General features: G+C 50.9%; 1 protein-coding gene across 2 annotated transcripts in view; it reads right to left on the reverse strand.

Annotated features, from left to right (window-relative positions):
- Window positions 1-12,527, reverse strand: part of usp43b (ubiquitin specific peptidase 43b) — a 105,224-nt gene extending 92,697 nt beyond the window's left edge. For both annotated transcript variants that reach the window (XM_056287982.1, XM_056287981.1), the window contains exons 1-2: window positions 11,810-12,527; window positions 3,514-3,663 (exon numbers count right to left, since the gene is read on the reverse strand). In XM_056287982.1, coding sequence (XP_056143957.1) covers window positions 3,514-3,663; window positions 11,810-12,475 — 816 coding nt within the window. In that variant the 5' untranslated portion in view covers window positions 12,476-12,527. The remainder of the gene's footprint in view (window positions 1-3,513; window positions 3,664-11,809) is intronic.
- Window positions 12,528-13,145: the final 618 nt, after the last annotated feature.

The raw sequence follows: 13,145 nt of genomic DNA on the forward strand, positions 1-13,145 counted from the left end.
GGAGTGAAACCTTTATTTCATTACCTCCGGCTTGGTCGGGCGTCCCGACAGGCCGTGTCTGCGGGTGGAAACCGGAGGTGGGTATGTGCCCTGGTCACTGCACTAGCGCCTCCACTGGTTGGTCGGGGCGACTGTTGGGGGGTGGGGGGGGGAATAGTGTGATCCTCCCACGCGCTGGCGAAACTCCTGTCAGGTGAAAAGAAGCGGCTGGCGATCGGCAGAGGGGGTGGAGCAGAGACCGGGAACGGCTCGGAAGAGTGGGGTAATATGGCCAAGTACAACTGGGGAGAAAACAGGAGGGGGGGGGGTCCTTTATCTCATGCTTATGGCTTAAGATGTGGTTAGCATGTACAATTCAGCTCGCATTAAGATGTGCTGATTTCAAGTTTCTCTTGTAAATAAAAAAAAAGAAGAAAAGATGACACCAATCTGTCCGAAGTATGGACACCCTTATGACAGACTCCACTAGACAGTCAAAGAGCACTCTCATAAGCGACAGACCCCAGGCTACTCCCCCCCCCCCCCCCACTGACTCCTTGGGTTTTAACAAGGTGTGGTGACATTTTCCTAGAGGTGTCACGGACACACTGTGGCAGGCTTTATCACCGGCCCGCCAGCCCCGGCCTCCGGGCCGTGCCCTCTCCGGGCCCCGTGTTCGCCCACGAGACACTGCGTGGGCTCCCCCCCCCCCGTCTGTGCCCTGCGGTCGGAAAGTAAAGGGCAGATCAGCTCACGGGGCGACCGAAGCATTTGTTCTGGCGATACCGGGTCGTAACGGCGTTCTTTACGGGGACCAGATAGACACGGGGAGGAACGAGGGAGACGGGATGTCAGGGAGAGGTTTGCAGGGAAATGTGATGGGAAACGCAGGGAGGACGGTAATTGGAGAGAAAAAAAAAAAGCACAGGAATGAAAGGTATGTGATTCTCATCAGGCTAACGGGGAAGATTTACTCTGGCGTTCTGCACACTCTTTCCTGCACACAAAGACACACACACACACACACACACACACGGACTCATTTTCTCTCGCTCCTTCTCTCCCACATACTCACATTGGCAGCACAGTAAAGTCGCCTGCTATTTATCTCTTTATTTGTGTCAGCACCACCTCCTCGCGAGGGTTCGCTGAAGTTGTGCGTGCTACAGCTTTGACCGTTATGGTTCTCCTGCTAATGGAAGGATACGAGGTGTCGCCCTCTATAATGGGGGGGGGGGGGGGAAAGGAGCAACAAACGGGGCCCGTGGCTTACGACCTCGGCTTCATCGTGGCTTACGACCTCGGCTTCATCGTGGCTTACGACCTCGGCTTCATCGTGGCTTACGACCTCGGCTTCATCGTGGCTTACGACCTCGGCTTCATCGTGGCTTACGACCTCGGCTTCATCGTGGCTTGCGACCTCGGCTTCATCGCTTGGCAGCGGCCACGGGTGACATCCGGTACAGTAGCGACCTAGTGCCCTGCACCGTTCGCCCTCCCAGAAAACACGTGTCTTAACTAACCTCCAACTCATGACGGTGGCGAGTATAATGAGGGCCGAGACGCGGTGAGTCCTGAACTGTCTTGACGTGCCGCCCTGGGACCGAGACCGAGACTCCCTCGTCCCAGAAGCAAGACGACGCGGAAGAATCAAAATGTTTAGGAGTAGCGCCCGAGGAAACAGGGGGCACAGATATTGTGTCGATTTACTTGCAACGACGCACCATTGGTGATCACCCTGGTGGACCTGCAGGGGGGGGGGTGGGGGGGTGGGGGGGGTCCACATTTCCCGAGTAAAAACACGTTTTAAACAACGCATGACATTTCTAACGTGATGGCTCACGGCGGAGTGGCTCAAGGGGATCTGCTCCTGAAGGCCTACCTCGAGGAGGACGAAACGCTGAGAGCGAATCAAAAAGCAAATCAGCATCCGGGTAGCGTGGCGGTCTATTTCGTTGCCTACCGACACGGGGATCGCCGGTTCGAATCCCCGCGTTACCTCCGGCTTGGTCGGGCGTCCCTGCAGACACGGTTGGCCGTGTCTGTGGGGGGGGAAGTCGGATGTGGGTATGTGTCCTGGTCGCTGCACTAGCGCCTCCTCTGGCTGGTCGGTCGGGGTGCCTGTTCGGGGGGGGGGGGGATAGCGTGATCCTCCCAAAAACTCCTCAGTGTCAGGTGAAAAGAAGTGGCTGGTGACTCAACGTGTATGGGAGGAGGCATGTGGGAGTCTGCAGCCCTCCCCGGATCGGCAGAGGGGGTGGAGTAGCGACAGGGATGGCTCGGAATTGTGGGGTGATTGGCCAAGTACAAATGGAGAGAAAAAGGGGGGGGGAATCCCCCCCCCCAACAAATCACCACACTTCTAACCTCTATGTCCACAGGTACAATGTTAGACCAGGAGCACAGTTGTGCAGCTCAGATCACACCGCTGGTTGTAGCGGTGTGAAAACCGTCTTGCATAGCAAATATTAGATTTAGCGTTAACCTCACTAGCCAAAAAAACAAAACAAAACATGACTATAGCATTTTTGACATCAACACCGGGCGGCACGGTGGCGCAGTGGTTAGCGCGGTCGCCTCACAGCAGGAAGGTCCTGGGTTCGAGCCCTACGGCTGTCCAACTTTGGGGGTCGTCCCGGGTCGTCCTCTGCGTGGAGTTTGCATGTTCTCCCCGTGTCTGCGTGGGTTTCCTGCGGGGGCTCCGGTTTCCTCCCACAGTCCAAAGACATGTAGGTCAGGTGAACTGGCCGCACTAAATCATCCCTACTTATGGATGTGTGTGTATGTCGGCCCTTTGTAATGGCCTGGCGGCCTGTCCAGGGTGTCTCCCCGCCTGCCGCCCAATGACTGCAGGGATAGGCTCCAGCATCCCCGCAACCCTTAGAGCAGGATAAGCGGTTCGGATAATGGATGGATGGATGGATGGCTGGACATCAACACTAACATTCACATCCTGGGCATCCCGTTCCCGTCAGTGGCATTCGGCTCTGCCTACACCTACATACACCCCGAGTTTGGTACCCCGGGTTAAACATCATTTAGTAAAGAACTCACCATGTCATCAAAACTGTGATGCTGCAAAGTGTCTGCAAATATTGTGCAAATAAACACTGCTTTTGGTTGAATTGATGATATAGCAGACGAAAGGCTTCTTGTTCTTTTCATTTTCCAGCCTCTTCTCGCATATCACCTTTCAGAATATGCCTTTTTATTATTAACCAGACTTTTTTTTGCAGTGCCAATATCTCTAGACTCAAGGTTACGTCACTGACTGTGATCACAGTCACATCAGTGAATATAAGTCATGACAACACGAAGAGCAATAAAGACCTCGACCGCAAAAGCCCCCCTCACATGTGCCTTGAGAGCCCTGCCAAAGGCAGAGAAGACATTTTGAGTCATGGTGCCGATGCGGCTGAAAATTTTCTAAAAATATGGCCGGATTCAAATTGTGACCGGGAGGCTGCGTGGCCCTGCAAAAGCGGTGACGGGTTGTGCTTCACCCCCACCACATTCGGTCCGGCCGAGCCTTACCTTTCCGGGGGCTTTGCTCTTGTTGTTGTTGTTGCTGCAGCAGGACAGGTTCACGTCCTCGTGGACGCGGTCCAGCAGCCAGAGGAGGAACTCCAGAGCATCATGCTGGGAATTGCCACGGAACTGGGATCCATACTTGGACACTATAGTCTAGAGAGAGGGGGGAGGGAAGAAAAATGACCTGATGAATGCGTGTCTTCTAATGCACTGCCATACAACTGTTATTCAGTGTACTTCAAACGTATGCAGTATATAGGTTGGGTCTCTGACCTACTGTATTTAATGAGTGAAAGAAATCCGGTTTAATACACCAACAGTAGTTTTCAAAATTTTGGCCAACACTTCTTGAAAGTACCCCCCCAAACAATAAATACATAAATAAAAAAGCATGCCCTCTGAAATGCATGAACAGGTTTAGACGATCTAGATAATCCCAAAATTTCACTTCTGAGCTCAAAACAAAAACAGCAACGGACTAATTCTATTCACAATTTGGACAGCTTGTTAGAATTAAAGCTGCAGCGGGGAGCAGCTGGCGTAGCCTTATTGCACCACCGGCCTGCTAAGCTAGTATCCCTTTCGCATAAATTTCCCCTACATCCAAATGAAGGGTGAATTTTAAGTGACGGCCGGGCTCCGCTTGCTGGTTTTGTCAACCGGGGTTTGTTTGTCGATGGACCCGAGGACACGGAGCAGGCACCTATCCTGAGGGCCTCCCCGCAGTATGTCTTGCGGAGGTGCAGACAGCCATCGGACTCGGGGCTCATCAATCACCGGCCGAATCCTTCTCCCTGGTTCTCCACAGAACGCTGATCAGAGGAATTCAGGAACCGCGAGCTTATCACGCCTCCCTCCTTGCCTGCCTGCTCAGCCCACGCGCCGGCTGACGCTAAATCAGTTCGAATTTGGGCCGGCGTGTGCTTTGTTTAAAACGAGAGGCGAGAGTCCTATTAGTATACGTTTTATCTACTACTACAAAAAAAAAAAAACCCCAGCAAGAACAGCTCTGAAGAGTTTTATTGCTTCCCTCTCTAGAAAATAACATCAAAAGACAGCCATTCTTTGACATCCAAAAAAAAGTAGTGAATGCAATTCCAATAAAAAAAAAAGAAGAAGAAGAAGTGGGCTGAAGACTGTTTAAACCCACACAGAGCATAATGAAACTTCAAACACTCGGCATGCAAACTGAATGGCACACAGCTCAATTAGTCAGGAATTAACTGCATAAACTGTAGTTGGCAGCCTGCAGATGCAGAGGCAGTGATATTATTATGAGAGAGAACAGCAGACTGTGATCATTGCTTTATAATCAACTAATACCCCCCCCCCCTCCGTCAAGCACAAAGAAAGCAACTGCATGACACCATAACGAGATGTTGTCTGTTCAGTGCTGTTCTACTGTGACACATTGTACCCTGGGTCAGAGACACGTGGGCTGTGATTAATTGGAAAAGTTGGGAGTTTGAAAGTCTTGTGTGTTGGGGGGGAGGAAAAATGAAGGCGACACCACAACACGCTGCCCTTCAGCCAAGTACTCAACCCTCAATAGCTCCAGAGAAACTGCCTCGGTGACCAAACAGCAGATGTTTGTGGTCGGACTGTGCAGCTTCCATGTGTGAGCGAGTGTGCGTATCCATACCAATGTGAAGCTGGGTGGCTTCGTGCTAGGTCAACTTTTCCTCGGTGAGTAATGGTCAGAAAGGGCTGTTCAGCATGACCTGGGTGAGTGATAACACACCGGGGTGGAGAAGCACTAGCTTCCGCGTGACTCATCTTCCGTGAACTTACTGACAAGAAGATTGAGCGCAAAATTCATTAACAGAGGGAAACTTATGAGTCTTGGCAGAGCGACAAGGTTTTAAGCTTCTCCTCTGATGTTTTCCTAAAAGCGGGAACACATTAAATTACTGAGGTTTCCTGTGTCCTGTGCGTTTGTGCGTTAAGCGATGTGCATTTTTGACCCACATTGGTTCCTTACATGCATTTTGTGCAAACCTTTGGCTGCATAAATATCGATATCACAAAGACGGATACCCTGTATTTAGCCTGTGCAACTTGACCTCAGTGTGTCTGTAGTCACAGGGTCTAGAGAGACATAATTCAACATGTTGATAAAAATAATTAACCCTCTTAGCAAACGAGTTTTGGCGATGCAGCCATTTCTCATAGATAACAAATGTCCCTGGAAATTCTCATTATTGTGTTGGACTTCTTAATAGGTTACTCATTGCCTTAAGCAAAATGTATTTCCTAAGGTAGCCAGTTGAGATATGAGTTGCATATAAAGCCTCAACTGTGTAAAAATGACCTGTACACTTCAAAATGTAATGATATCCTGTGTGAAAATACATGTATTACAGACCAGCAGTAACTGAGAAATAAATGCACAGTTTTGTCTCCACATTTCAATATTGCTCTGAATGCAGTGGATACCACATTTTAGATCTGTTGAATGATGTCGCTCTATAATATCGAGTGGTCATTCCACTTAAACTGTTCTAGCAGTTACTGAAGCATTGCACTAAGCCAAAGCTGCCTCCGAGTCATCAGCTGTCATCCTTCTTGACTCATCTGCCGCATTTAATTCAGTGAATCACCACACTATACTGTCACCACTGATAGACCTGGGCATTTTTTAACCATACCTGACAGAGAGCTCAAAACATGTAACAAGGAAGGGTAAGATGTCCGCACCTGATAGGTTACGGTGGACCACAAGGCTCAGTGTTCGGCCCACTTTCTTTTCGCACTCAATACCACTTCCTTCGGCCCACTTTCTTTTCGCACTCAATACCACTTCCTTCGCTTGGTCCAATCACCTCGGCACACGATTTCTTCTACTTCCATTGCTACACCGATGACATCCAACTTTACCTTTCTTTTATGCAAGAGGACAATGAGGTGTCAGCACAGGCGGCTGCTTATCCTGCTGACATATCTACTTGGATGAGGGAATAGCACCTCCAGTTCAAAAGCCCAAGCGTAACTGAGCTGCTGATCATCCCTTCCACACCCTCCATTCCCAGGAACACATCAGTCAGGGTCAGTACATCAACAACCACACCCTCTGGAGTCACAATGAACCTCAGGATGATGATCAACAACTGGCTCTTATTTTCCAACCACATTGCGACTGTCTCCTGTTCCCACTGCTTTACACTATACAATATCCCAAAGAACCGACTGTACTTATCAGAGCATTTTGCACAACTGCTTATTTCATTTGAGAAAAGCCTAAAATATGCCTTTTCCAAGCCTTCCTTAATCCACAGACAGCCCCTAAGAATGAGTGTGACACTGATTTGTGGCACTGTTCAGCTAATTTAAAATCCCCAATTACCTTTGCTTACCAAGTGGGAATTTCTCATATGAAAATTACGCACGTTGAAAAATAAATATGGCATCTAGTGTAGCGGTCTATTCTGTTGCCTACCAACACGGGGATCGCCAGTTCGAATCCCCGTGCTACCTCCGGCTTGGACGGGCATCCCAACAGACACAATTTGCTGTGTCTGTGGGTATGTGTCCTGGTCGCTGCACTAGCGCCTCCTCTGGTCGGTCGGGGTGCCTGTTCAGGGGGGAGGGGGAACTAGGGGGGTAGCGTGATCCTCCCACACGCTACATCCCCCTGGCAAAACTCCTCAATGTCAGGTGAAAAGAAGCGGCCGGCGACTCCCCATGTATCGGAGGAGGCACGTGGCAGTCTGCAGCCCTCCCTGGATCGGCAGAGGGGGTGGAGCCAAGACTGGGGAGACTCGGAAGAGTGGGGTAATTGGCCAAGTACAATTGGGGAGAAAAAAATGGGGGGGGTTACACACCAACTCTGAAAAAGTTGTCCATCATACATGTTTTCGGAATACCCTTTTTGTGCATCTGTCCATGAGCCCCCAGAGACTTATTCGGAGTTATAGGACCACAATGAGGGACTAAAAATACTGCATATGTGGAAAAGCTCCAATTTGGTCTTGGCGTGTGAAGGCCTTTACTCGCATGACTATTGGTAATCTACCTGTTGTGCATTTACTCCAATTGCACTTGAAGTGACGCACACTCTTGGCTATATGATTACCATTTAGTGTTCCAAGATGTCTGTGAGCTGACACATGAATATAGCATCTGTTAATTAGTGACTCCTTTGTAAGTCGCTCTGGGCAAACGCATCCGCCAAATGAGAAAGTGTAGCTGATACAAAGTAAATGTACTCATTGTTATTGTTGAAAAAAAAAAAAAAAAAAAAAAACCTAGCCTCGCCACGAGAACCATGGACACATACTGTCATAACTTGAAGCTATTGCAGAGCTAGTCATTACAGGAAAATAATAACAGTAATTACCATCAGAATGAGGGAGGCTGCGATTGTCTCAGCGATATAAAAGAAGATGTGCAAAGCGGGTTATGCTTTTACGATTCCGCGAGGGGGATAATGGCTATGGGACAACGCTTATTTGTTCTCTTTTATAATACAGTGCATTCACTTTCTTTTATAGCCGTATATTGTGTAGTTGATATTCAAGTCAACGGCATTTGAAAAGAACTTATTTGAATATTTGAGGGCATTCATCCAACCTATATACGGTGATATTTGAGATAGGCACACCTGACGAGTCGACTGTCTCTGTATCTAAACAAGCCGATCCGATATAATTGCCGAGCGGCGTCATTATTTTTGCAGGTGCCAGTGTGGCACAAGGACTCAAAGGAGTGACTCGGCTGTAGAATTTATCCGAAAGAGAATATGGTGAAACAAAGGACACAGCGTCTCCTCCTCAATCAGCTCCCCAAGTCATCTATATTCCTGAATCCAGCAACCGGGACAATGATTAACAATGAGCGTGGAGATGGCAAATATTGACACATACCTGAGAATTTGCGTCACTGTCACCGAGATGAGGTTACCGCACAAACATGTCAGTCACCTTTTAATTATTTAGCTCACTAAATTGGGGGGGGGGGAAATCGATGTACTGCACGGGAATACCACATTCCTGTTCAATCATGAGGCCTCTGTCCGTTCCTACCCTGATCCCCCCCCCCTCCTCCTTTCTTAGGCCTCTCATGTTATGGAAACCAAAAGATTGGCAGTTGTGTAACTGTTTTCATTTCAGGCTCTCCGTCCCTGTCCAGGCCCCTCTGTGCAAACACACCGACCTGCCGGGAGGCCAGGAGGTGCTCACAAAAAAAAAAAGCATCACAACCAATTGCCAAAGATCAAAACCACACATCTATTCCCAGAGCGGGCAGAACAGACTCGGGCCTTCAGCTGGATTGTGTGCGACAGCGGCGGCGGCGGCACACGACCATGCTGACGAGGCAGAACATGACAGTCACCTGGCTATCCTTAACTTTTACTTCGGCGTTTCCAAAACCCGGCTGCCCACCACCACCACCCCCGCCTCTCTTGTCAAGTCAGCCAGGTGCTGTTGGAATGTGGCGGCGCGCCAGTTGTTCTGCAGAATTCCTCTGTTTTGTTTTCCCCCCCGTCTGATGCTCTGCAGCCAGCTGACCTGGGAGGACAGACGGCCCACTGCTTAATCATCGGCCCGGTTCTTTTGATCAGCCGAGGATATTTCCGCCTTCGCAACAAGGTGTTGTGTGCAGCAGATGTGCGGTGCAGACAGTGCGGTGTCAAAAAAAAAGAAAAAGAGATCCACTTCCACGCTTTTCTTTTTACATATTTTTTGTTTGGTTTTGTGATGATGGGTTTGTAGTCCTTTTCACTCAGCTCCTTCGGCCGAACGTTCCAACGCCTTCACAACCGCACGTCGGACCTGCAAAAGCCCGGCTTGAATCCAACGATATCGGCACAACAAACAAGGCATCCGTATCGAGGCCTGTGTTTTATAGATGATGAGGTTTAAAAATGGCTGCTGGGGTCCTGCTGCCCCTTAGCCTTTCAGACACCGGGCCCAGGAGCTGCCCGGTTATTTCATAGCGTAATGCCTCGCTCCTGCCAGATGTGGCGTTAAACGATATGAATGAAAGCCGCTTTATTTGACATTGTAGTTGCAGTGACACGTGTCTTCTGCATGTAACGCATCCTATTGTATAGGAGCAGTGTGCAGCTGCAGCGCCCGGGGATCAACTCCGGCTCTGCTGTCCACTGCCTTGCTCAGGGGCGCAGACAGGAGTACTAACCCTAACATGCATGTCTCTTTGATGGTGGGAAGGAAACCGAAGCACCCGGGGGAAACCCACGCAGACACGGGGAGAACATACAGAAAGGACCTGGGGCGGCCTGGGGTTCGAACCCAGGACCTTCTTCCTGTGAGGCAACAGCGTTAACCTCTGGGCCACCGTGCCGCCCTTTCCCAAGCGGGAAACCGTCCAGACCCAAGGCGCACCTGTGCTGCCCGTGTAGCTGGAGCAAGGCGGTGTTCGACGAGAAAGGCCGGCCTCGCCAGTGTGGACTGATACATTTAATAAAACGGAAGCCGTTTAGCTAGCTTGTTTTTATTCCGAGGAGTTTTGAAATGTATATATAGTTCATATATCTTCCACGAGTGAGGGACCGCAATTTGCAACACACAGCCCAGGGACACCCAGGCAGTTTTACAAGCCATAGGCAGTATAAACTTAGGCCCTCCTATGGTCAAAGACAACCACAGCCAAGACGCACAGCTCTGTGTGTGCTAACGGGGGGAAAAAAATCCCATCGCACAAGAGGAAGAGGCATTGAATCCCCCCCCCCCCCCTTTGAGTCCATCTTAAAATGTTGGCGAGATGTTTCCGTGTCATCCCGTCGTGTTTTTGTCTACAACACATCAGATATGAGGGTCCCGCGGGGCGAGAGGGAGTCGACCCTAAGGGCCGGGAAAGCGGCGTGTTGCGAGGTTATGGCGAGGCGCCGTTTGAAGCCGCTGCTTGGGGAGAAGGAGAAGATTTAACAAAGACTACAGACCAGAGAGAAGGAAACACAAAGGCATTATGGGGGGGGGGAAGCCACAACGTCATGGATGAAATCACGCTTTAGAGCAGTTTGAGTCAACGAATCAACGATTGTCACGGCGCCATTAATAATTCAACCCGCTCGCATTCAACTAACACTTGGATAACCCCACTCGGGCTGGTCCCTACCTCTGTAAGCGCAGTACATTACACTTGATGATGAGGCAAGCCGCCGTAGTGCCTTTGAATTTATACAACAGAGGGTCAGGGTATGCCTGTAGCAAGAGTTACACCCTCTCCTTACGGAGTAATTACCATTTCCAAGGATAAATCCATTGTGGATGGGTTTTTTTTTTCTTCTCCCCCCCTGCTGTTATCTCCTTCTTGCCTCTAACTATATAGCTCAGAGAAACCCAGAGTAAAATGCTGCAGGCGGATAAAGTCTTATGTCGCCCCCCCCCCTCCCACAAATCCTGAGTGTGGGCAGAGTGGGAGAGCCTGAGGGTCTTCTGATAGAGCTCTGTCAAAGCCTGTGATCCGCAGGGTAGGCACTTTCTAAAGTGGAGAGCCTTTCCAGTAACACACATATCCTTTCTGTGCCAACATACTGTACATTACAGTATTCAGTAGGAACACCGCCATGCCCGCTTGGTGCGTCTCTAGGGCCTGTACTCGTAACCGCCACCCAGAGAGTCTGCATGGCACAGATGCACAGGGTGGCGGAGCAGAGGTAGGGGTCATCACCCTGCTGCAGACATTGTTTTGCCATTAAAGCCGAGGCGTTGCATTGCCCAGTGGACGTACCGTTAATTGCCAACGTTGCTCAGTGCTGTGACGACACAAAAAACTAGAAGCTTGCTGGAGGAAATCTGCCAGCGCAGCAGCACTTGGGACTCGAAACTCTGGTGAACCCTGTGCACTTAAACCATCACAATGGCGCCCACTGTGCCAGGCAGCGGCCATATCATTATCTGGTGGACTAACAGCGAAACCACCCCCACCCCCCACAGCGCGAAGGAAGCTTGTTATTGCCCTTGCGTGGAGAATGAGTGCCGGCGGTGGCAATTACGGTAAATGATGTAAGATGTGTGATGCACATCTTCAGCTTGGGTGTTTTTTCTCCAGCCTGCTCCACACGGCTGTTTATACCGGGAGGTCTACACTACCTGCAAACTAAGCAGAACGTGGGTATTTACACGGAAGTACACCGGATTGAAGGGAAGCTCCCCACAGTAATAAGGGGAAGGGGGGGTGCAGGCAGGTGCCGACTGCACGCGCCGCTTTTAGGTGGCAGCGCACAGCCTCCGCTGCCAACTCGCGGGCACCCTCTCGGGGCAGTTCGTTCCCGTACACCGCGCGACTTTTGAGCAGTTTTCATAACGATCCGCGCCAATACCCGACGCGTGTGTACCTTGAACTCCACCGACATCTGCGGGGTGTACGCCAAAGTCCACAGCGCCCGGACGAGCGACGCCAGCTGCTCGGTGACTTCCCCTCGTCCGGCGAGCGGCGCGTCGTCGCCCCTTACCGCCGCTCTCGGCTGACTCAGATCCGGCTTGTACCGCTCCAGCCCCAGGTACTCGGCCAGCAGGTCGGTGTTGCTCAGGCACTGGACCACGGCGTTCATGAAACAGGTGTTCCCGTGGTTCTTCAAGCCCAGCACGCCGGGGACTTTGTCGCCGTAGCGGCAGCACAGCCTCTCCCTGGCGGAGGAGCGGGCGCAGGACGCGGTGGAGGTCTTCTTGGCGGCGTGGTCGCCGGCGACCCGCGCCACGTCCTCTCCGCTCGTCCCCGAGGTGGCGCCGAGCGTGCAAGGTGTCCCGTCCCGGAACCCCCCGTCGTCGTCGTCGTCGCCGCCGCGGCGGTGGTGGTGGTGGTGGCCGGCCGCGTTGCGCGCGTCGACGTCTCCGAAGTGGGCCAAAGTGCCAAAAGTTTTGATGATCTTGTTCACGAAGCTCCCCACCGACTTCAGCGATTTCTTGCGGAAAAGCTTGCCGGGTCTCTGCTTCTTGTCTTTGCGCTGCGCCTCCCTGGAGGTCGGCGCCGCTGCCTCCTTCGCCCTGCCTTGACTCTCCATGACGGCGAACGGTTAATCTCGAAATCTCTCCCCCTCTCTCTCTCTCCCCCTCTCTCCAAATCTCTTTATTCGACTTTGCTAATTACTGTAAATTCCCGAAGCCAGCGTGCCACTTTTTTTTTGTTGTCTACTGCCAATATTTACCCCCCTCCTCCTCCTCCTCCTCCGCCTCCTCCTCCTCCGTCCCGTCCGCCCAGCGCGCCCCGTCCGGGTAACCAGAGGGGAAAAACAGCGTACGCGAAGGGCACCATCGCCAAGACGAGGCACAACGGCGCACTAAGTCCATCCCGTCGGTAAACGTTTCTCGTACATTGCGTCACTTGCTGAAGGCATTCATCATCATCATCATTATTATTACCCCAAATCCACGGCCAGTGTCGCCGACTGCACCTCGTCACGCCCGCACGACGCCAGCCGCGAGAGCGCGCGCTCCCCATCGTTCTGGATTCCCTCCCACTTCAGTTCCCAGCGCCACCCCAGTCCGGACCGCACGACGGTGTCTATATATATATATATATATATGTGTGTGTGTGTGTGTGTGTGTGTGTATGTATATATATGTGTGTGTATATATATATATATATATATATATATATATATATATATATATATATATATATATATATATATATATATATATATGTATATAAATCGAGCGAGTCAAGAACTC

Source organism: Lampris incognitus, chromosome 10 (assembly GCF_029633865.1).
Source record: "Lampris incognitus isolate fLamInc1 chromosome 10, fLamInc1.hap2, whole genome shotgun sequence".
NCBI classification, from domain to species: domain Eukaryota; kingdom Metazoa; phylum Chordata; class Actinopteri; order Lampriformes; family Lampridae; genus Lampris; species Lampris incognitus.